The 23,634-nt window shown below is 45.1% G+C and overlaps 1 protein-coding gene across 2 annotated transcripts in view; it reads left to right on the top strand.

The window, feature by feature from the left end:
• Positions 1 to 589: 589 nt before the first annotated feature.
• Positions 590 to 23,634, top strand: part of LOC115360281 (plasma membrane calcium-transporting ATPase 1-like) — a 30,806-nt gene continuing 7,761 nt past the window's right edge. Inside the window, exons 1-11 of one of the 2 annotated variants that reach the window (XM_030053086.1) lie at positions 590 to 916; positions 1,816 to 2,046; positions 7,199 to 7,396; positions 8,554 to 8,811; positions 10,403 to 10,528; positions 12,067 to 12,282; positions 16,388 to 16,414; positions 18,144 to 18,290; positions 19,271 to 19,485; positions 20,133 to 20,375; positions 21,692 to 21,933. In XM_030053086.1, the coding sequence (XP_029908946.1) occupies positions 1,851 to 2,046; positions 7,199 to 7,396; positions 8,554 to 8,811; positions 10,403 to 10,528; positions 12,067 to 12,282; positions 16,388 to 16,414; positions 18,144 to 18,290; positions 19,271 to 19,485; positions 20,133 to 20,375; positions 21,692 to 21,933 (1,868 nt within the window). In that variant the 5' untranslated portion in view covers positions 590 to 916; positions 1,816 to 1,850. The remainder of the gene's footprint in view (positions 917 to 1,815; positions 2,047 to 7,198; positions 7,397 to 8,553; positions 8,812 to 10,402; positions 10,529 to 12,066; positions 12,283 to 16,387; positions 16,415 to 18,143; positions 18,291 to 19,270; positions 19,486 to 20,132; positions 20,376 to 21,691; positions 21,934 to 23,634) is intronic. The other variant, XM_030053087.1, reaches the window with a different exon arrangement.

The following is a 23,634-nucleotide window of genomic DNA, read 5'->3' on the forward strand; positions in this document are numbered from 1 at the left end:
CAGTGCAGCCCTGTTGTGTTCCCCCAGCCCCACTGCAACCAACCCTTACAGCCCATCTGCCCCCAGCACTCCCAGCCATGCTGCCTCTAGCCTTCCCAGCCCTGCTCCCCCCAACCCCACTGCCCACAGCCCTGCTTCCCCCTGCCCTCCCAGCCCCAATGCCCTCAAACTCACTGCCCGCAGCTCTCCTAGCTCTGCCAGCTCTTCTGCCCCCAGTCCTCACAGTTCTGTTGCTCCAGCCCTGCTGCTCCCATCTCTGTTGCCCCCAGCCCTGCTGCTCCTAGCTGTGTCACCCCCAGCCCTGCTGCTCCTAGCTGTGTCACCCCCAGCCCTGCTGCTCCTGGCTCTGTTGCCCCCTGCCCTGCTGCTCCTAGCTCTGTTGCCCCCTGTCCTGCTGCCCCCAGCCCCGCTGCCTTCAGCCTTCCCAGCCCTGCTGCCCCTGAGGGGCTGAGCCGGCCACCTGTTCAGCCCCTCCCCCTGCTCTGTGGTGCTGATCCGCTCACATTCATCTGATGAATTGTGTTTATAAGAGACAGGAGCAGAGCAGGCAGACAGGCTGAATGGAGGTTTGGTTTTCCCAGCATGCTCCTGCCCCGGCCGGGTGCGGCGGTGCAGCGTGTTGGCGCTCACCGATGCCACAGATTGTCTAATTAGATTAAGCAAGGCTTTCCTGAGATAATCATTTAGCCAGCCCGTTTTTCCTCTATGAAGCCGCTGTCGTCGAGTGTGAGCACGCCTGAAGGTCAAGCCATTTTTGTGAAGAAGAAGTAGAAGAGCGTTTTGGGAGGAAGTATGAAAGCGAGTCTGCAGCGTGGCTGGTGAGGAGCAGCTCCAGGGTTATGGGCTGTTTGTTTCCTGTGAGAGGACGACCGCTAATACCTGCTGTTACTGAGGCCCGGCCATGGGGGAGGACTCTGTAAGTCTGACTTACTGTTTATATCCCAGCAGCAAGAACCAGTATCATCAATAACTGTAAGACCTGCTTTCCATCCAACACTGAGGGGGCACGGGGCCCAGAGAGCATTGTTTAAATTTATCCAGCTGGGTAAACAGTATGTGTTTGTACTTGTAAATATTGAGCTGTGTGGAAACATGGCAGTCAGACCAGATCAGGTCCATGATGCATCATGGTGCCAAATCACAGCCAGGCTGCTGGTGTGGATCATGTGTTACTGCTGGCCATGGGTTTTACTGGCTTTTACTGGCTTTTACTGGCTTCATAGTTGATGCTGTCACTTCAGTGTTGTTAGTGCCTGGCATTAAGGATGAGGCTGCTAAAGTAAATTCCATGGATAATTAGAGACCTAAAGCCCTGGCCAGTGTTCTCTGTAAAGTGCTGGATAGAGCCTTGCCTTAGTTCTCACAGTCACACTGCTAGAACATGTGGTTTTGTAAAAAAAAAAAAAAAAAAACACAAAAAAACACAACAACAAAAAAACAAGAACAAGAATCTGAACTCAATTTTCAGTCGCAGAAGGTCAGGTAGGCACGTCCTGTCCGGTTACAGTTTCCTGTTTTTAGGATGTTAGTTCCTGTTTCAGACCCGCGAGCGTTTAAATCTGTTCCCCAACAGGCCTAACCCGAACTCCTCATCAGTTTCCCTCTAGGACACTGAACATGTACAAGTCACATGTCACCTGCTTGTTATCTTTATTATATCCTCATAATGTCGCTGGAATTATGTCCTGGGGCGTGTGTGTGTTTGGGAGGTGTTCAGGAAAGCTCTGCTGTCTACCCAGTAAACACTGTTGTTTTCTGTCTTTTCTGCAACCTTTATCAACCACGGTCTTAACGAGGTGTTAACTGTGTGTTCAGTAATTAGCAGCAGGATCAGACTGCAGAGCACCAACATGACCAGCAACTCTTTCCGTGGCTCCAAACATGGCCGCCGTGCCGAGGCCAACCATGAGGTGGAGTTCAGCTGTTCCGTCAAGGAACTGCGCTCCCTCATGGAGCTGCAGGGCCTGGAGGGCGTGGCCAGGATCCAGGAGAGCTACGGAGACGTCAACGGGCTCTGCGCCAGGCTCAGGACATCACCTGTCGACGGTACAAACACACTCACTGTGTCACACACATGCACTGTCAACACACTGTCACACACACACACACACACACACACACACACACACTGTGTCACACACGCTCACTGTGTACACACATGCACTGTCAACACACTGTCTCACACACACACACACACACACACACACACACACACTGTGTCACACACGCTCACTGTGTACACACATGCACTGTCAACACACTGTCTCACACACACACACACACACACACACACACACACACTGTGTCACACACGCTCACTGTGTACACACACTTGCTGTGTTAGACACACTCATGATGTCAGATACACTTCATAGACAGCACAGTTTAAAAATGAACACGCTACCACACAGTGTCTGACCCAGTCAGCCTCAGGGATTATTAAGGTCCTTAAAAAGTCTTAAAATGTCTTTAATTCAGAACTCTTATTTTTTAAATATAGCTGATTATACCAATAGCTTCTAATATAGCTGAACAGTGTGAAGTCTGTGACGGCCACACCCAGCAGAGCTCGATGGCTTCAGCAAGATGTGTTGCTTGTTGTTCTGAGATGAGATCATGAAGCCCCTCATGTATCTGTAAGAAAACACTCAAATGAGGCACATGGGTGTAAAGGCATCAGAGTGGAACATGAAATCAGAAAAACAGAGAGCTACTGAGAAGGCTGTGTATCTGGCTCAGGTTAAGATGAGGGGAAACACAGTGTGTTTTCAGAAACTCACTGAAATGGGCATTTGTGTTCAGGATGATGGGCTGTCAGGCCAGTGGCATGACACATATAGCTACACCCACCTGCAATATTGTTCCATGTTGATTTTGTTTGTCCTTCATACTGTGGCCATTATGGTCATGAAATAGATCCAAAATTGCTGACTGGTCATTGTTGAATTTAAATTGGAGCCTGCAGAAACCCTGCTCTTGTTAGCCTCTTGCTGACACAGGTTAGCTAACACGGGTTAGCCCCATGCTAACCCTTACAGCACCCTAACAAAGTTTAGCTAACACAGGTTAGCATGATGATCACAGCCATTCATGTATGAGCTCACCTGCTGCTGGATCTTAGACACACAGACACAGGTTGACCTCTGACCTCTGTGACCCTGCAGCTGGTCAGGTCAAAATGTCACCTGACAGGTGAAACCCTGAGGCTCATCACCACAACTCCACAACACATCCTGACTCACCTGGCTCACCATCATGTGTTAATCATGAATTGATCACTGTGATGTATCTATCAGTGGGGCAGAGAGATCCATTATCTCATGGAGCAGATGGAGCTTTGTTAACATCTGGTTATCATTCGGTTTTACCCACTCTCTGCTATTCACATGATTATAATTATACAGAGTCATTAATAATAATAACTATACAGGGTCATTAATAATAACAACTTTACTGGGTCATTAATGATGATAATAACTATACATGGTCATTATTAATAATATCTGTACTGGGACTCTCTATAGTTATTATTAATGACCCTGTAGAGTTATAGTTAATGTGTCTCTGCTGCGTTTGGGACGTCCCGAACAGTGACTCAGTCAGTCTGAGGAGGACGTCCTGGTCCTCCCTTGAAAACCAACATGTACATCAACTATCAGCTTTCTAACCACAGCATCAGCATCATCAACTAGACAAGAAGTTACCTCACTACTGTGGAGGACAGAAAAGTTCAGAAATCTAAATTTAGCCCAAAAGTTGTGTGTGTGTGTGTGTGTGTGTGTGTGTGTGTGTGTGTGTGTGTGTGTGTGTGTGCATGAGCTGCTGTGAACATCAAAGTAATACAATAAGAGCTGAAACATCAGGATGTCAGACAGCAAGGCATGCTGGGAGGTGGTCAGTTTGAGGCTGTGTGTGTGGCTCAGCAGAGCGACAGGTGGGCGAGTGATTTACCTCGGTAATCCCACTCACCTCAGAGTGCCCGGCATGCTGCTTCATGCTCGCGGGCAAGACTTATCCCGCACGCTTTAACAACATTTTCTGCTCTTTCATTTTGTTAAGGAGTATGTTTTTAAAGCCCATTGGCTGAGTGAGACACAATATGGCCGCTGGTGTGCAGTGATAGGTGGAGGCAGGGCCCTCAGGTGGAGGCTTAGCGTGTCAGAAGGAATAACGTTGCTTAGAGGATTTGGAGGGAATAAGCGCAGTGGGTCAGCCATGAGCTGCTGTTAGCAGGTTAGCATTAGCATGTTATCTGTGCTGGGGAACAGACACAGAAACGTGTGACATCACTCAGTACCAGTGATGTTGAACAGTTGTCAATGAGTCCTTTGGTCATTTGAGTGGGTTCCAGGGAAATTTAGTGGGTCCCCAATAAAATTTGTGTTTTTTGCCAAATTGTAATGTTAAACCTGAGTAGTTTTTTTGTGTACTTGTACTTTTGAGTATTTTTTTCAGTCAGCAGTTTAACTTAAAAACATTTTTCCTTGAGTATTGTACTTCACTACATTTTAAATCACAGAGAACTGTGGAATAAGTGTAGAAAAAAGGGAATAATATCAGTGAGTTGGCCTGAGGATGAGACCCATGTAGACTTGAACACCTAGAGAGTCCTCACTTCATTCAACCCTTGGCTGTTTTGCACAAGGCACCTTTAAAAGAATATAATTTGAAGTATGTTCTTTCATCCTTATATAACTGTATGGAAAACACACCTAACACAGTTAGTGTTCTGAAAAAGTAACTCAGAAACTTTTGCTCTCAGTACATCTTAAATGAGATTGTATTGTTACGGAGTTGTATTTTTAGTGGAGTAGTTTTTTACAGAAGTATTTCTATTTCTACTGCAGTAAAATATCATCAAAGTAACAGAACTTCACCACTGGTGGTGTAAATGTAAATCTGAAAACTTTATTCAGAAAACATTGTCACTCTGCTAACCTGCTCTGACTGTATCTGTTTGGCTGCTTTTGTCAGCGTGGGAATTATCTTTGATTTTAACAATTAAATGGGTGTTTGGATGCATTTGTTGTGTAACTCCAGAATGGCCTTTTGTGCTTTCTTAAGTTCAGTGGCAGCTGCAGCCTTGTTGACTTAGTCACTCTGTTTTGAATCAGCCACCTTCACTGAATCATCCAGTCCCATTCAGTGAAGGAGAGAAAAAGCACTACTTCAGCATTATCAGGGTAAAAAAAGGTGGGTCACCCAGACTGCATCAGGGACGCAGAACGCATACTATTCAACATCACTACAGTACCAACACCACAGGGTTATGGGTTTAAACTGTGAGACACTCACAGCTTTGTTGGAGGTTAGTATCACAGAACATCAGTGATTTCATGATTTGATTAATCAAGACTATTGGATTAATCAGGATTCAGTTTGTGATTCTACCATTCAACAGGGCTGTATAATATGATATTTGTGGTGGGATGAGAGAAAATTGTCTATTGGTGCTGGTGTGGTTTGGTTAAGAAAGGTGACAGTGAGCGGGAGGCGAGCACGGGACAAATGGGGTGAACAGGGGGCCCCGCAGGAGGTGAGCGGGGGGTGAACAGGGGGCGGGGCTTTGCAGAGTTGCGCTGCAGATGAGTTCCCACATCAGACTCCAACACAGCAAACCTCCTCTGCCTGTGACAGGAACCAGGAGAGACAGGACAGGATGAGACAAACCTCACTTCTGTTCAGTGTCTCTTCAAAATAAAAGACATAAACAAAGGGTCTATCATTTGTATTTAATTAACAGAATTATCACAAAGTTGTCAAAACACATTTACAGAAAATATCCTGTATCTTGAGGTATATCATTATCAAGATATGAAATGATCCATATCGTTTTTGTCCACATCGCACAGCCCTATCAATAAACAATTTGTGTCTCAAATGGAACAGCTTGTTTGGTTTGTAAAAGGACACGAAGAACATAAATACAAAGTGATGTTGGCTTTTTTTTCTTTCTTTTTTCCTTTGACCACTTCCTGTTCCCTCTGCACATCAGGATGAACTGTGCTTCATGTCAGTTATACAAGCACGGTTTTACATCATGACGGTGATGATATGACAGAAGCACCCAGGTCTGAGGTCAATCTGTAACAGGTGATCATGTTCTGGCTGAGCTCAGCAGCTCCATACATCTCCTGTTTTATGTCAGCTGAGGTCACCTGGAAGCCAAGGTCCAAAACTTACTCCATTTACCTGTCAGAAGCAGGTACATTTTGGGTTTGGCTAGTAAATAAGTTGGGGTCAGCAACCAGGTGGCTGATAAATAATGTGGAATCACAGCATAGGTCAGGTTAACATCTCTGTGTTTTATGTGAACCGGCGTGGTGACGTCAGCCAGTCAAATCAAAGCTACTCACTGCTATTCTACACCATGTCTGTCTGTGTTTCTGTTGTCAGAAGTGTGTGTGTTACATGTTTTTAGAGCTGAAACACGTGTTGTTATTAATGTTATTAAAGATGTCAGAAATGTTTGTGTTACATGTTATTAGAAATTTAACGTGTGTTATATGTTATTAGACATGTGGCAACACATTTCTGGTGTTCAGCCTCCAAACAGAAAACATGAAGAAGAGAAAGGTGTGGGCGCTCCTGTGCGAAGAGGAGCTCTGACATCCTGGATAAAACATGAAGCTGAAACAACAGCATGTAAATGAAACAGGATGGGATGCAGCTTACCTGCATCCAGGATCTCAGTTTACCTGCTGCTGGCAGATGAGCTAACAAAAAAAAAAATCATTTTTGACCCTGATGGAAGGTGTGGGTCTGACCTGCTGAAATGTAAAAGGATAGTTTACCAAAAAGGTCAAATTGCTCACTCTGAAGGTTGAGTCTACATAGCTCTCACTATTGATATATTAGGCCCTTGTGCCACAGTTTGTCTCAGTTAAGTCTCTACGATCCTCAGTTACGTACAGCTTTAACCCAGAGAGCGTGTTCAATTCTGGACCAATCAGCTGACAGCATCTGGGCTCTCTGGGTGTGGAAGCTTCTGTTATTCTGGTGGTGGTGCTGTGGTGGCAGGAGACCAAAACACAAGGGGGCAAGAAAGGTGTCACATGACCCCACCTGCTCATACTGAATATGGTGAATAACCTACTCTGTGTGTGTGTGTGTGTGTGTGTGTGTGTGTGTGTGTGTGTGTGTGTGTGTGTGTGTGTGTGTGTGTTGTGTGTGTGTGTGTGTGCGTGCGTGCGCGCAGGGCTGGACGGGAACTCTGAAGACATCAACAGAAGAAAACAAGAGTTTGGACGGAACGTCATACCTCCCAAAAAGCCAAAAACCTTCCTGCAGTTAGTATGGGAGGCCCTGCAGGACGTCACGCTCATCATCTTGGAGGTGGCAGCCTTGATCTCGCTCGGCCTGTCGTTTTACCACCCGCCCGATGCAGATAGAGAGAGTGAGTCAAATACATAGCCTCACACTGTTACAGTAGGACACAGATCCAGTGCTTTAACAGGAGAGACATGCACCGTATAATGACTGAGATATCTGAGGGCACACACTCATGCAGTACCCTCACAACCCTCACATGTGCAAATGTCATGGTATTTGATTTGGTATTGTGTCACTTAGGCCCAGTGTATTTAATAGCTAATGTATATATCTAATAGTATCATAGGAATGTTGTCTATCCTAGTCTGAAGCCCTGTTCAGACAGGTAAATTTTCTGTACCTCTGTAATGCAGCTGGCACAAAGCGTCTCTGGATTAAATCTCAGTAAAAACAGAGACAGAGTATCCACACACCGTCCTCACATCACAAATGTTCCATACATCTCATATACTTTCTGCTAGTTTACCCAACATGTCAAAGTTTACCCCGTGATTCATAAAACAGTTGATACAGGTGTGGAGATATAATCCTCCTTTAGCTTTGTAGATTATAATCCTGTTGCCTGCTACAGAAAATAATCTCAGTTGAAGCCTCTGACAAGCTGATCTTCTGAACGTCTTTTGATGGCCTGATTTTCTGTCTTCTATGTTCAGTTGGATAATATAACTTCAATGAGCACCTTCCAGGAAAAGTTATTTTTGTCAAGAAGTGGCACAATTTTGTACGAGAATTTTAATTTGCACAGGATCAGTACCAGCAGGAGTTGTTTTTCAGGATGTTTCACGGCAGGTAAAAGACTTGGGAGCACTGGTTACTGAACTGGAGAATTCAGATGGGACTACAATACGAGAGATGCTTAATTTTACATTACCCTGTAAAACTAAAGCTGTCCACATAGGGTTTTAGGTACCTTCTTTATTGTTCTGTGGCAGTGTCCTGTTAGATGTTCTGCAGAACAACATGTGTGTCTGTCCTAGTTTGTTTTAGCAGCTTCTACCTGTCTGTGTTGATGAAGTGTGCAGGGCAGTTGACCATCATTTCACACAGAAATTACTCCCTTAACCATCTCCCTCCTTGTTAATGTTCCTCCTCCTCGTCAGTGATCTCCCTCCTCATTAACTACCGGAGGAGATTTATTTCCTGGCATCCTGTTGAGTCAGGTGTCACTTCCTGTTTGTCTGCAGAAGGAACATTACATAACATTCCTCTGTTCTTCTCCAGACTGTGGGAGGGCGGCTGCGGGGGTGGAGGATGAGAACGAATCAGAGGCTGGCTGGATCGAAGGTGCAGCCATCCTGCTGTCGGTGGTGTGCGTGGTTCTGGTGACGGCCTTCAATGACTGGAGCAAAGAGAAGCAGTTCCGCGGGCTGCAGAGCCGCATCGAGCAGGAGCAGAAGTTCACTGTGGTGCGCGGCGGACAGGTCACCCAGATCGCCGTGTCCGAGATTGTGGTGGGAGACATCGCTCAAGTCAAATATGGTAAGGACTGAACAGTAGCAGGTTGCATCATGGGAACCTGACAGAACCTGAGCAGGTTCCATTATGCAGCCAACAGGTCCTGCGTGCATCACAGTGCTACACGGGAACGCTGATGAAACGCCCAGTCAGAACATCAGTGCCCAGCTGCAGGAAGCATCTTCACTGGGATAGTTTCTTGAGTAGTTTGATTCAGATTTCCTGAGAAAAAACATTATGTACAAACTGAACGTCAGTAAAGTATTGAGGAAACATCCTGAAGTAAATAAGGTTTTATCCTTTGATGCACCTTAAAGTTTCAGATGTCTCTCTTGACTCCAGAAACCCTCATCAGTTCATCAGCTTCAGTGTTTTCAACATTTAAACAGACCCTTACCTTCACCAAAACTAAACCAGCCTCCAGTCCAGCCTGAATCAAAAACAACTTCCTGTAGTTCATTAGTTGATTTTGATTCAGGGACCACAATAGAAATAAGCCAAGAGGCTTTATTGTGCTATCCCTGAAGATTTTTATTTATGTTGTAAATACAAATGGTCTAATAAAATCAATCAATCAATCAATTTAGTTGGCAGCTGCGTGGCATGAATCAGGAAGCCCTGAGGCTCAGACCAATGTCCTGCAGCCACAGTGACCTCCTCCTGTCCATGGCCACTCCAAATCCTGTTGAATTTCCTCATCAGGAGCCGGGCTAGGCACTGAACTCAGATACTTGTACGGCACCAATTGAATTATTTAAATACTACTGAGTATCGAAAGACTGAAATTTGGCACCAGATGTCATACCGAGCCAAATTTAAACACCTAAGGAGTAAATTCTATCAGGATCAATGAGCCAGTAAGCATGCAGCATGCCTGTACCAAGATCTGACAAAACTGGTGATTTGCTGTCTAACGTGACACTTTGTAGAGGCATGCAGGAAAAAACACCCAAAGACATTATAAAACTGATTTTATATTGAAATGTTATTAAATTGCAGTCGTTACAGGACCTGGTGTCAAAGAGAAGGTATTGGTATTGAATATTTCTGAATGATATGCAGCCCTTGTCAAGAGTTTTATTTTTATTGTGTTGCACATCTGACCATAAGTCACGAACACAGATTCAATAATTTAATCGTTTGATTTAGTTTCAACAGTAGAATATCACCAGGCTATGGAACTACAACCACACACAGACCCGAACTCCTGATCTGTGTGTGGTCAGTGTGTGATCAGCTCAGTGAGTGTGTGATCAGTCCAGTGAGTGTGTGATCAGTCCAGTGAGTGTGTGATCAGTCCAGTGAGTGTGTGATCAGTCCAGTGAGTGTGTGATCAGTCCAGTGAGTGTGTGATCAGTCCAGTGAGTGTGTGCGGGGCCAAGCTTATTGCAGATGTTAGAAGGTTCAGAGTTTCTGTTCCACTAAACTAGATCTTTGCTGTTTCCTGTTTTCTGACATGTTGTCCGCTGCTGTCTGCTCCTCTATATCAGCAGTTGGTGGAAGAGCTTTGAGCTGCATGAACTGTGTTGAAGAGAACACACGCTTCCAGCTGTCTGATGCTCTGTGTGTGTGTGTGTGTGTGTGTGTGTGTGTGTGTGTGTGTGTGTGTGTCCAGGTGACCTCCTACCTGCTGATGGTGTGCTGATTCAGGGGAATGATCTGAAGATAGATGAGAGTTCTCTGACAGGAGAGTCAGATCATGTGAAGAAGACCCTGGACAAAGACCCCATGCTGCTCTCAGGTCAGCTGTTACCTGCTCTCTGCATGGACTGTAAGGTGTCAACATTATTTTTCACAAATTCAAAGTGTTATCAGAGAGGCAGGACAGAGGATAACGTGCAGCCCAGGACTGAGCCGAACCCCGTTTTAACTGGGTGAAGATGGCTAAGTTAGCTGATGTTTTCCCGCTAACATGTTAGCTAATGTTTTTTTAGCAAACATGCCAGCTTTTGATTTCCTCGTAGTAGCAGAGTCAACATGATGGCAGCTAAAGAGGCACCTGCTCACCTTCTCACCTGTTTAGTCTCACCTCTTTACTTTCTCACCTGTTCACCCTGTCACCTTCTCACCTGTTCACCCTGTCACCTGTTATCCTGTTCACCCTGTCACCTGTTCACTGTCACCTGTTAACCTGTTCACCCTGTCACCTGTTCACTGTCACCTGTTAACTGTTCACCCTGTCACCTGTTAACCTGTTCACTTTGTCACCTGTTAACCTGTTCACTCTGTCACCTGTTAAACTGTTCACCCTGTCACCTGTTAACCTGTTCACTCTGTCACCTGTTAACCTCTTCACCTTCTCACCTGTTTAGTCTCACCTCTTTACTTTCTCACCTGTTCACCCTGTCACCTTCTCACCTGTTCACCCTGTCACCTGTTATCCTGTTCTCCCTGTCACCTGTTCACTCTGTCACCTGTTAACCTGTTCACCCTGTCACCTGTTAACCTGTTCACTCTGTCACCTGTTAACCTCTTCACCTTCTCACCTGTTCATCCTGTCACCTGTTAACCTCTTCACCTTCTCACCTGTTCACCCTGTCACCTTCTCACCTGTTCACCCTGTCACCTGTTAACCTGTTCACCCTGTTAACCTGTTCACCCTGTCACCTGTTAACCCGTTCACCCTGTCACCTGTTAACCTGTTCACTCTGTCACCTGTTAACCTGTTCACCTTGTCACCTGTTAACCTGTTCACCCTGTCACCTGTTCACCTTGTCACCTGTTAACCTGTTTACCCTGTTAACCTGTTCACCCTATCACCTGTTAACCTGTTAACCCTGTCACCTGTTAACCTGTTCACTCTGTCACCTGTTAACCTGTTCACCTTGTCACCTGTTAACCTGTTCACCCTGTCACCTGTTAACCTGTTCACCCTGTCACCTGTTAACCTGTTCACCTTGTCACCTGTTAACCTGTTTACCCTGTTAACCTGTTCACCCTATCACCTGTTAACCTGTTAACCCTGTCACCTGTTAACCTGTTCACCTCTGTCACCTGTTAACCTGTTCACCTTGTCACCTGTTAACCTGTTCACCCTGTCACCTGTTAACCTGTTCACCCTGTCACCTGTTAACCTGTTCACCCTGTCACCTGTTAACCTGTTCACCCTGTCACCTGTTAACCTGTTCACTTTGTCACCTGTTAACCTGTTCACCTGTTCACCCTGTTCACCCTGTCACCTGTTCACTCTGTCACCTGGTAACCTTTTCACCTTCTCACCTTTTCACCCTGTCACCTGTTAACTTGTTCACCCTGTCACTTGCTCACCTGTCCTCGCAGGTACTCATGTGATGGAGGGATCAGGAAAGATGGTGGTGACGGCGGTGGGCGTGAACTCCCAGACGGGCATCATCTTCTCTCTGCTGGGCGCCAGCGAGGGAAACGACAGCGAGGACGAGGAGGAGAAGAAGAAAAAGGAGTGTGAGAAGAAAAAGGAGTGTGAGAAGAAGAAAGAGAAGAAGAAGAAGAAGAAGAAGGAAAAGAAGGAGAAGAAAAGTAAGTGCAGGTGTGGGCGTGTCACCTGACACATCACACAATTGATACATTGACCTGGAGTAGCAACAGCTCATTAGTTGCCATAGTAACGCCAAACCACAGCTGAGCTCAGGTCTGTTTTGTACATATGACATCAAGCACAGGCTGGAAACTGATTGGTGCTTCTCTTCATCATCATGTCTGCATGCGCAATGGTGTGTGTGTGTGTGTGTGTGTGTGTGTGTGTGTGTGTGTGTGTGTGTGTGTGTGTGAAGGTGTGTGAAGGTGTGTGAAGGTGTGTGTGTGAGGTGTGAAAATACTGCAAGGGCTGAGGCTTTGATGCTCAGATTGGCTCTAAAAGAAATGCAGAAGTTGGTGGTACAGCATCACCAACCCTGTTCTTTCACACTGAGCACGTTTACATGCACACCATATTCCAGTTCGGCTCAATATTCCGGCTAAGGTAACTGGAATATTCCGTTTACATGTTCCTTGGCATGCCCCCGTGTTTCGGCGTATTCCACTCTCTGACGTAATGCGACACTCAGCCGCGGGGGGCAGCAGCGCGCGTATAGGCGTCTGGTCTGCCGGAAAAACAGACGAAGAAGTCTTCTTCCTCGTCTTCTTCCTCGTCTTCTTCTTCTTTTTCTTCTTCTGTCGCTATCTCTATGTTTTCTCCCATCGATATCCTCCGTGATATTTAAGTCTTTCATTAGCTGAAGGCAGACTGCAGTCTCCTGGCTCTTGCTGCTGTTCACCCTGCCGTTTCCCCGCTTGCAGGTAACCATAGCAACAAAGACGCCACAGAATTCCTTGCGAGTCGAGCATGCGCAGTCGTGACTGAATATTCCGGTTCGGGGAGTTTTCAGATTAAGGTGTTTACATGCCCCAATATTCCGGTTGGAACAGGAATATTCCAGGGGGCTTATTCGGAATTCTCTCCAACCGGAATATGACCTTAATCGGGTTCGGTGTGTTTACATGACACGTGCACAACCGGAATATTGCGAATATTCCGGTTAATACAGGAATAAGGTGTGCATGTAAACGTGCTCACTGCTTGAACCACAGGAAGCAAACAGCTGTCCACGCTGTAAACACTGAGAACCTCGAGAGGAACCTTGAGAGGAACCTTGAGAGGAACAAGAAGCAGCTTTGAAAAATGTCGGATTTTGTTTTTCCTGCTGGAGGGCTTTAGAATACAGACACAACATACAGTGTTTCTGATGTGTGTGTGTGTGTGTGTGTGTGTGTGTGTGTGTGTGTGTGTGTGTGTGTGTGTGTGTGTGTGTTACAGTCTGGTTCGTGTGTGGCGGGTCGTCCTGCTAAGTGGGTCAGCTCTGAGCCCCAGTCTGTCCTTCACAGGGATTATTCATCATGTTCAGCCTCAGGGGAAAAATCCATTTTAACAAGTCATTTAATCTTGTTGTGTATTTTAAAAGCTTCCAGGTGGAAACATCTGCCAGAGGTTTTAATCTGGTCCGTTTGTCTCAGTCTCCTTCCTCTTTATCATCCTGCATCTTGTTTCTGCAACAGGACGTATGGAGCATTCCCCTTCCCCTGGCAGGTGTTTCTACTTCCCCTTCTCAGGTGTTCTGCGAGTCCAGAAAACCAGAGGAAAGATTCAGTTCCAGTCCCTGAGACATGATCCAGTGTTGTCTCATTTCACACATACAAGACTCCCTCATCTCCTCCACTGCTTTGATTCTCACATTTTACTGAAGCTTTATTTAACCACACTGAGGTTAGAGTCTCTTCAACAGGACAGGGCAGCTGCATGCTGGGAAGTAAGGCTGTTTTCATCCTGTTGTGAGAGGAGTTCTCCTCAGCTCAGTGACTGACTTCAGGTCAGATCCAGACCAGCTGGTTCCCTCCTGCTCTGTTGGTATAAATGTCAAACTGCAGCGGGTTATATTAATGGAACTTGTTCCAGAGAGGCAGAACACAGATTTGTTTATCCCCAACTTGAGTAAATCCTCTTAACGAACCCCCCTGATGATGTCATATGCTGCCCCCTGCCCCCCTGCCAGCATGCCGGTCCACATGGCGGATCTGACTGCCCCGTCTCTCACCTCAGAGCCACATCTGAAGTTTTCTAACACTAACAAGGACTTATTTAATCTCAGATTACTCTGATTAGATTGAAAAAGAAGCTCTGGCGCGCAGTTATAAACTGACCCTGGTTCAGTCAATTCAGTTTCAGGGGTTTAAACAGGTCTATCACATATATCATTTTAATCGCTGGAGTTTTCTTGTCATTTTTAGATATTTTTTGGTAACATTCTGGTTATTTTCTTGTACATTTTTTTCTTTAAATTGGATGTTTTCCACTCATTTCTGGTACTTTTCTTGTAATGTTTTATTTATTTATTGCTAATTTTTGATTGTTTTTTTCATGTTTTTTCACATGAAATTTGCTCAGGTTTCAAGGGGTTAAAAGTTAAATTTCCCTAGTTATTAAAAAGTTTATAGTTAATACCAGATCATAGTTTAAATTGGAGCTTGATGTCTTGATGTAACAGGAATAATAATTCCTAATTATTAATAATTAAATCTGTGTTTAGAGTAAAAATTAAATGAGGTTTAAAGGCAGACTGAGCAGCACTTTGTTTCTTAAATCCTCTCAGGTTCATGTCGACACCAGTATAACACTTTAAAATGTTCTGAGTGAAATCTTCACAAAAACATGAAAGACAGAGTGAAATGTTCTTATATTTTGGGTTGTGATGAGAAAAGAGCTGTCCTGAACTCCTGGGATGTTTCTAAATTCTGTTCCTCATTGTTTAATCCCATGGGCTGCCTCTAAACAGAGCTTCACGCGTAACCCTGAGCATGAAACCAGTTTTAAAGTTTGGTACAAAAGAATTGAACCTGTTTTATAAATCAATCCCAGCCTCAGCGCCCTGCAGGAGGGGGCTGCACTCTCTCTGAGCTTGTCATGACGGCTAGCTTTTTACCTCCTGTTTACTTTGTTATTTCCTGTGTTTGGCTGTTCACACCGATGCTAGCCCGGCTCCATACCTTTAAACAGTTTGCAGTGACTCTGCTGTTGAGATTTGTGCATTGAAAACCTGAGTGACCGATCAGAGCTGTTGTGGAGCAGGACAAATGTTGACATCATCAAGCTGTGCCAGAGCCAGAGAAATCACTGCATGTTAGCTAACACTGGCTAACAGCAGAACATGGAAGATAAGGTTATAGGTGCTGCTGTCACTGTTTTTTTTTTTTTAATAAATTCAAACTGAAAAGTCAAAGCAAGGCAGCAACGTTTTCAATTTAAACGTTTTTTTAAAAATTGGATTTGATTTGGAAATTACATTTTTTTCAACAGATATTTGGTAACGCAGGGCCTTTCACCAACACTCTGAGCACCTGTCCACAGTGTGTTGAGGAGTGGAGCAGGTGTGTGCACGTATGAGCACACCCGCTCCGCTCGCCTCACATCCAGGTGATTTTCATGGCCGATGTAGAAACCTTCCCTGCGTTCCAAATCTTATACTTCTACTTTTTACTTTTAGTATGTACTGCAGCTTCCCTTACAAAGTATGCAGTGTAGTATGCAGTATGCATGCGTATGCATACTATTGGGACACACTACATACATCATCCCTGAAGTCCGCCCCTCTCGCTCACTTCCTCCGCCGTCTGTAGCGCCACATTTGAATGTTGTTGTCAAAATGGCGGTGCTGTTTCATACTGCACTGTCTTCTGTCTGATTTCTTATCTTGTCTTCCTGTCTCTGCTGCTGTACCTGAGCGAGTTTTGTGCGATATGTGTGTCTTGTTGTCTTCCGGATGTGGGCGTGGCCTGTACATGCAACTCAGTCAGTGCGACGTAACGTCCGCTGTGCAGAGGATTGTGGGTCAGAATGACCAGAGCAGCATGCTGAAATGCATGCTGCGAAATCTGACCGGATGTAGTAGAACATCCTGGTACTCTTAGCATACTGCATCTGACACACTATGCACTGGGACATACTCATTCTTTTTTTCCCTACTAAATAGTGTGGTAGTATGGGTACTGGAACGCAGGGTTTGTTGCACCTGAGTCGACTGAAAGCTGTGTCACAGCTTAGCTCCTCCCACTGAATAATCACCTGATGCAAACTCTGCTCTTCTGTCCACAGGTAAGAAAGATGACAAAGACAAGAAAGGTAAGCAGCACCTGGACTCACATCACCTGACATGTCCTAAGGCATGTGACTCACCTGTGATGTCACCTGAGTGCCACCACCTGCTCAACACAGGTCATGCGACACTGGTGTGATCTTCTCTGGTCTTTGTGGCGTGTGTGTGTGTGTGTGTGTGTGTGTGTGTCACTGTCAGGAGTCATAAGACAACATGTCATCAGGACAAAAGTCTGCTGAGGTCCGTGAACTGACTCTGGATCAGTGTTCTGACTGGGGTTCGGGCCCCTCAGGGGTCCTCAGCTGTGTTCAGACACCATTCACACACACATTTAAATCCAGTGAACCTTCATTTAAAACTGTGAGCTTGTGCAGGCCAGTCAGGGCAACACACTGTCCAACTACATTTAACACAAATCCACTGAAAAGGGAAATGAAAACCAGAACCATATTATTAAGAAACGAGGCCCCACCAACTCGCTTTTGTCCCGCTGTGTTTCACATGGAGAGGCAGAGCCTGACTGGTTTTCATATTGGCCATCATGGCAATCAAAATTAACTCACAGATCATTAAGAAATCCTGAATATTGGTCCATATAATTGGCCCAGACAGATGATTGGTCGATTCCTAGTTGGTGTGTTGCTCTTCAAAGTCAGTACACCTCAACTGAGCAGGTAAACATGGACGAAAACAGATTCTCTTTGGGCAAATTGAATCTTAGGCAGCTGGACTTGTACTCTTATCCAAGGAGCTTCATCAGCCCCTTGGATAAGAGGCGAAACGTCTTTCTAAGACAAATACAAGTCCAGCTGCCTATGATTCAGTTTGCCCAAAGAGAACGATGACCTGGATGAATGAGAATATCCATAGACAAAAAAACAGATTACAAATTACAGTTAAATTACAGTTACATTCTGAGACAAAATGTAAGGTGGACTTCAAAGGGTTAATGTCCCCTTAAAGTGTAATGCAACAGTGTGTGTGTGTGTGTGTGTGTGTGTGTGTGTGTGTGTGTGTGTGTGTGTGTGTGTGTGTGTGTGTGTGTGTGTGTGGGCACCTTGTTCTGATTGGTTGCTCTGTTGACGTGTCGTAGCAGAAGTTTGACCCAGCCCATCTGTGGTCAACCCACCGCCACAGAGAAACAAACTGCAGGTGTAGAGGCTTAGACAGGTGTGTGTGTGTGTGTGTGTGTGTGTGTGTGTGTGTGTGTGTGTGTGTGTGTGTGTGTGTGGAGCAGCAGGTGCTCTGACTATGTTCAGGTGATTAGGACCAAGCAGATTATGGGCCTTAAGCAGCTGCTGCCTTCCACCACTAATAACCTCCTTTACTGCACACACACACACACTCACACACCTAGACACACACACACACAGAGTTTCAGTAATTCCTGACAAATGTTTTTTCTTGTATGTGGTATATATAGTTTCGTCATACTCTGTGTGTGTGTGTGTGCGTGTGTGTTTTTTTTTTGCCAAGAAAGAACAGTAATCCCTGACTGAGATTATGGACCAGAAATCAAACAGCGTCATATCACCTGCCCCACACAGACAGACACATACACACACCTGTGGCCCCGCCCCCAGAGGATGGTCTTTCACAGACAACAGCCAGTTTGTCATTTGTCCTCAAACAACCAAATCTGTCACTGTGAATATAATTTCTAAATAATTTGAAACTGGTTTGTTAAGTAATTTGTAAATAATTGGCATCCTGATACATAAACAAACTGGATGTGAATGTGTGTGTCCCTGACAGGAAAAGACAAAGATGGACCTTCTGTGGAGATGGAGCCTCTGAATGAAGACGGGGAATCAGAGAAGAAGAAGAGCAGCCTACCAAAGAAGGAGAAGTCGGTCCTCCAGGGGAAGCTGACCAAGCTGGCCGTGCAGATTGGGAAAGCAGGTGAGAATCGCTCAGGTGTTCTCACTGTGAACCTGAGAACACACCTGAGGTGTGGGACAGGTTCATGTCACACTGTTCCTTTTGTGGCTACAGGGGCCCGCAGAGTCCACCTATCTCAGCTAAATCATGACATCACTACCAGAATCAATACAAACACAAAAACGCTTTCAGTTTGGATTAGCTGTCAGAATTTTACATCAAAGAAACAAAAACCTCATGTCAGTGAGGTCCCTGTGGTGTTGTCGTCACTCAGAGATATGATGCATTCACTGAAATAGTTTATGTCCCACACAATGAACCGCTAAATGAAAATCCTACACAACAACTTAAAACGGAAAAGAAAAGCAGCAGCACTGTTGTGTCTTCATGACTTTTTGAATTTGGTGTGGAGTGGGGAAAAAAAAATGCTTCCTCCTCCGCTGGGGAAACGTTTTGCTTTCCACAGCCAATTATCAGCTGTGTGGTTTCTGAATGTTGAGGACTTTGTTCGCCGCAGAAGCAGAACATTATAAGGAGGCTGCTTCAACCACAAACTCACATTTTGATTTTATGTTGTGAAATCTTTAGTTCCCCTAAAGCAGGGGTGGGCAATCATGTGCCATGGAGGGCCGAGAGGCTGCAGGTTTTCTTTCCAACCAAAAACTCCACCAGGTGATTTCACTGATTACGTCACCTTCAAGCAGAGAGCAGGGACTAATCAGTGAAATCAGCTGGTGGAGTTTTTGGTAGGAAAGAAAACCTGCAGCCTCTCGGCCCTCCGTGGTACATGATTGCACACCCCTGCCCTAAAGGATTTGGTAAATGGTCTGCTGACATGGAAAATGTAAATGACACAGACATTCAGAATCACTGGGCTGGAGCTTAAATACTTAAAAACTAACAGCATTAATCATTTTATTTGAGTGTGATGGTAAAGTTTTGTGAGGTGACAGGCCGATCCCAGATCAGCCCTGAGGAGATGACGTGTCTCTGTCCTCCAGGTTTGTTCATGTCAGGGATCACCGTCATCATCCTCATCTCCCTCTTCCTCATCGACACCTTCTGGATGCAGGGCTTGCCCTGGGCCAACGAGTGTTTCCCTGTCTACATCCAGTTCTTCGTCAAGTTCTTCATCATCGGTGTCACCGTGCTGGTGGTCGCTGTGCCAGAGGGACTTCCTCTGGCTGTCACCATCTCCCTGGCCTACTCTGTCAAGGTGCAGCACACACCTGCACACAGCATGAAAAAATCATCCATTCATTCATTCAGTCATTGACCTGAACCATTCAGGCGGCACTACACCAGTAAGGATTCAAAGGAGATCTAATCACATGTTTAGAAAGTCAGATTAAACCAATTAAAAAATAATCCTGGTTTAGTAAACTAAGTTTAGTAGTTTATTGTTATTTTAGTTATTCATATTTTCTCTTTTCTTTTGCTGCGAGTGGAAGGAAACAGAGGAGAGTAACAGACCTGATGGATTCACTTGGGTCATTTTAGCATTGGGTATTTGCAAGTCTATACAAAAATAATGATAATTAAAGTAATAACCGATGTAATATGGAACACTGGAAAGAAGAGAAAAGGAAAGAGAGGAATGAGAGCAAAAAACAAATGAAGAAAGAAAAGGAGAACCTTTGTAGTTTAGTGGTTTAAAACCAAATGAAATAACTAAAGTTAAAAGCTTCACTGATCTGTTGTCAGTCACACTGAGGAACACCAGTCACTTTGAGAAACACCAGTCAGTCACACTGAGGAACACCAGTCACTTTGAGAAACACCAGTCAGTCACACTGGGGAACACCAGTCAGATTGAGGCTCCAGAGGCAGTGGATTCATGTTTGGCTCTCTCTCCTCCCTCAGAAAATGATGAAGGACAACAACCTGGTTCGCCACCTGGATGCCTGCGAAACCATGGGCAACGCCACTGCCATCTGCTCCGACAAGACAGGCACCCTGACCATGAACCGCATGACGGTGGTGCAGGTCTATGTTGGAGACCGTCACTACAGGAAGGTTCCAGAGCCCGACCTCATCCCCACCAAGATCCTGGACCTGCTTATCCTTGGCATTGGAGTCAACTGCGCTTACACCACCAAGATCATGGTGAGCATTATGGGGAGCGGTGGGCGGCGTGGACACCATGTGAGCAAGCGAACAGCCAAATGCCGTTTGCTGGAACATATACATATCACTCGCTTTGTCTTTCTTTCAATGAGCATTGTGCTGGAGCGTCCTGCCCAGGTCCAGCATACTGAGTGGTTCTGATTTCGTCCTTGTGAAATGTTTCTGGATCATATCAAGATGCAATGAAACATCGTCCTGTAGCACTCGAATTGTTGTATGTACAGATGAGGTGTTAGAGTTGGCTTAGACCGCATCTGTCTTACTGTGTTGCCACGACTTGTCAGTTCGCCTCCAGGATTCAGGATTCATCAAGTTCAACCACCATGGTCACCATGTTCATTAAATCTTAGTAGCTAACATAACTATTACAAATGATCAAACATGGCTGCAAACATGAGGTTAAAGACTGGAACAGCACACTTTCATGTTTTAGTTGTCCGAGATATTGTGCTCTAAAAGAGCCAGTAAAGACAATCTCCACTCAGTATAGGTTTTCTTTTTGTGTCAGTCCTCTTGGTAGCTTGGTAGCTTGGAAGAACCTGTCAAGGTATATATGAAGATATGCAAATTAGAGCATAACATGCTTAAACCAGTGTGCAGTGTTTTGGCGACGTAAAATGATTGACAGCTGCTTCGTTTTATTTGTTACTATTATTTCTCCGCTTCCAAGATGAACCTCTCGTCCACGGTGTCAAAAATCCTGTGACTGGTCAACGTAATGTTGATGTAGTGATGCGATGTACAATCAGGAATGTGCACACTTTGTTTTATTATTTTCTGTGCTTACTGATGCAGGTTCTGTCAAAAATAGATTGGGTGTGTATTTTAAGCAGAGCAGGGAGCTGCTGCTGAAACTCCTTGCAGCGCGTCTGTTGGAATCACAAACACTGTCTAGACTGGCTGGGATTAGGTCTGACCTGGGCCCGGCTGCATCACTGCCATATCAACAAATTGCAGAGTTTAGTAGCTAGTTTACCTGAGCGCTGAAGGCAGGGGTTGGGGTGTTGCTGATTTGCATATTCATAGATTCTTGCACACTCAATGTGTATTATAAAGTAGAGGAGCTTTCAAGCCATTTTCAGTAGTTTTTTTTTTAAACATTTTTGTGGAATGAACATTTAAAGCAATCAATAACCATAACACTTTTCTATTGAGTATTGAGAAATAATTTTAAAGGGCTCTTTTGGTGTAGTTGGCAAAAGGGCTGATAGATTGTCCCTCTACAGTTTATCAGACACAGAACAGAACATGTAGACCAGCAGGTGGAAAAACTAACCTCTCTCTGCTCCCTCCAGCCTCCGGAGAAGGAGGGCGGGCTGCCACGCCAGGTGGGCAACAAGACAGAATGTGCCTTACTGGGTTTTGCCGTGGACCTGCGCCGTGACTACCAGGCCATCCGCAATGAGATCCCCGAGGAAAAACTATTCAAGGTGTACACCTTCAACTCTGTGAGGAAATCCATGAGCACGGTGCTGCGGAATGCCGATGGCAGCTACTGCATGTTCAGCAAGGGGGCGTCAGAGATCCTGCTCAAAAAGTAAGTGTCCAAAACAGAGCATGATACAGATAAAATTAAATTATTATTTCTAAAGGGGATGTTATTATACATGTGCATTACTTTGTGAAACATCTTGATGAGGAAGATTATTTTGGTTGTTTTGGACAGCCTGATGAGTCAGAGAAAAGATGACGAGATGACGAACTTCCATATGTACCCAAGCAGATGGAAAGTGTAGAATCAGCCACGGGCCAGCTGGCAGCCATGTTTGGAGAACTGATGGAATAATAATAATTTAGTTATTGTAATATTATTATGATTAATTTATTGCGGTAGAGAGACAGCATGATCTACCACACTAGCTCAAGGTAACCTCAAGGGGAAAAGCAGTCATAATAGTTATCATGTCAGATAATCCTAATCAGCTGTGGTATTGATTACAAAATATCTGTTAAATAAGTCCAGTGACAACAGAAAATGTTTGCTATAAGGGAGACGAGATGCTCAGAGGATCTTTTTACTCTCCAAATGTCAAGGTGCTCTTGAAGAGGTGGAGCTTCAAGAAAAAAAAAAAACTCCAGGCCTATCTGGACAGAATGCCAGGCAAGGATGGGATGTTGTTTAAGTTAAAATGCCTTTATTTCATGTGGCATTAAGGCTGCACGATTATGGCCAAAATGATAATCACAATTATTTTGATCAATATTGTAATCACGATTATTCATCACGATTATTCATCATGTTAGGGAAAGCATCTGTATTTTTATTGCACTACTTTTAAACAAACAATATATGAACAGTTTTCAGTGCAAAATGAAACTTTAAATAAGAATAAATGCTTAATAATAAAAAAATAAAATTATTTGACTAGTGTGATCGCTCCATTCCGTGCTTGAATACAGCACACTTCCCCCGCTCTGGCACAGTTGGAAGGGGTGTGCTTCAGCACGGCACGGGTGCTCATGCACGAGCACGAGCACCTGCCTCTGCAAAATCATATAATGCATGCAGCGCGATTACCGGCGAATGGCCGCGTTGCACAATCAATAATCAACCATGTTGTCTGTGTCGCTGTCCATGGTGCTGCTGCAACCGCGTATAAACAAAAGCTGATTTATGATGAAAGGTATATATGGCAGTCTGTGAGCGCCGCGCACCTGTCAGATCCAGCAGACCTGACTGGGTGGGTGCGGTGCCGGCTGCGGCACCGGCCGGGGCACTGGCTGGCATCAAGTGGACCGGCCGCGGCACCGCACGGTGTGCGCGGCCACCCGATTGAATGTACCAGCCAGCTGACATGCCGCTCCGGCTGTCAGTTGGACGTTCTCTGAAGGAGGAGGAAGTTACCTTTGAAACTGTCAAGGTAAATAAATATCCCATGTCTGATTAAAAGCAACAAAAACATCTTTTAGTTAAAAGGAAGACATGATGAATGTATTTGAACTATATTGATTAATGATGACGTCGGACCATGCCTGTTGTCGTATTTCAACGTGATGACGTGTATACCAGGGGCAATCGCGCTTGGGCGTGTTTGGGCTTTAGCTAATGTGAGTGCAGGCCAGCTGGGGACTGGGGAGGGGGGCATTTTTGCTTTAGCACGGTACGGAGCAAATGGCCCTGTGTGAGCGGCCCTGAGGAGCCTCTCTGACGGGGAACTTGTTGCTGGAACTGCCGTAGCCTCCCTTCTCCTCCCGACATGACTCGCTCTCATTAGTCCACCGAGTAACTTGAGGCTGC

Source organism: Myripristis murdjan, chromosome 6 (genome assembly GCF_902150065.1).
Source record: "Myripristis murdjan chromosome 6, fMyrMur1.1, whole genome shotgun sequence".
NCBI lineage: Eukaryota > Metazoa > Chordata > Actinopteri > Holocentriformes > Holocentridae > Myripristis > Myripristis murdjan.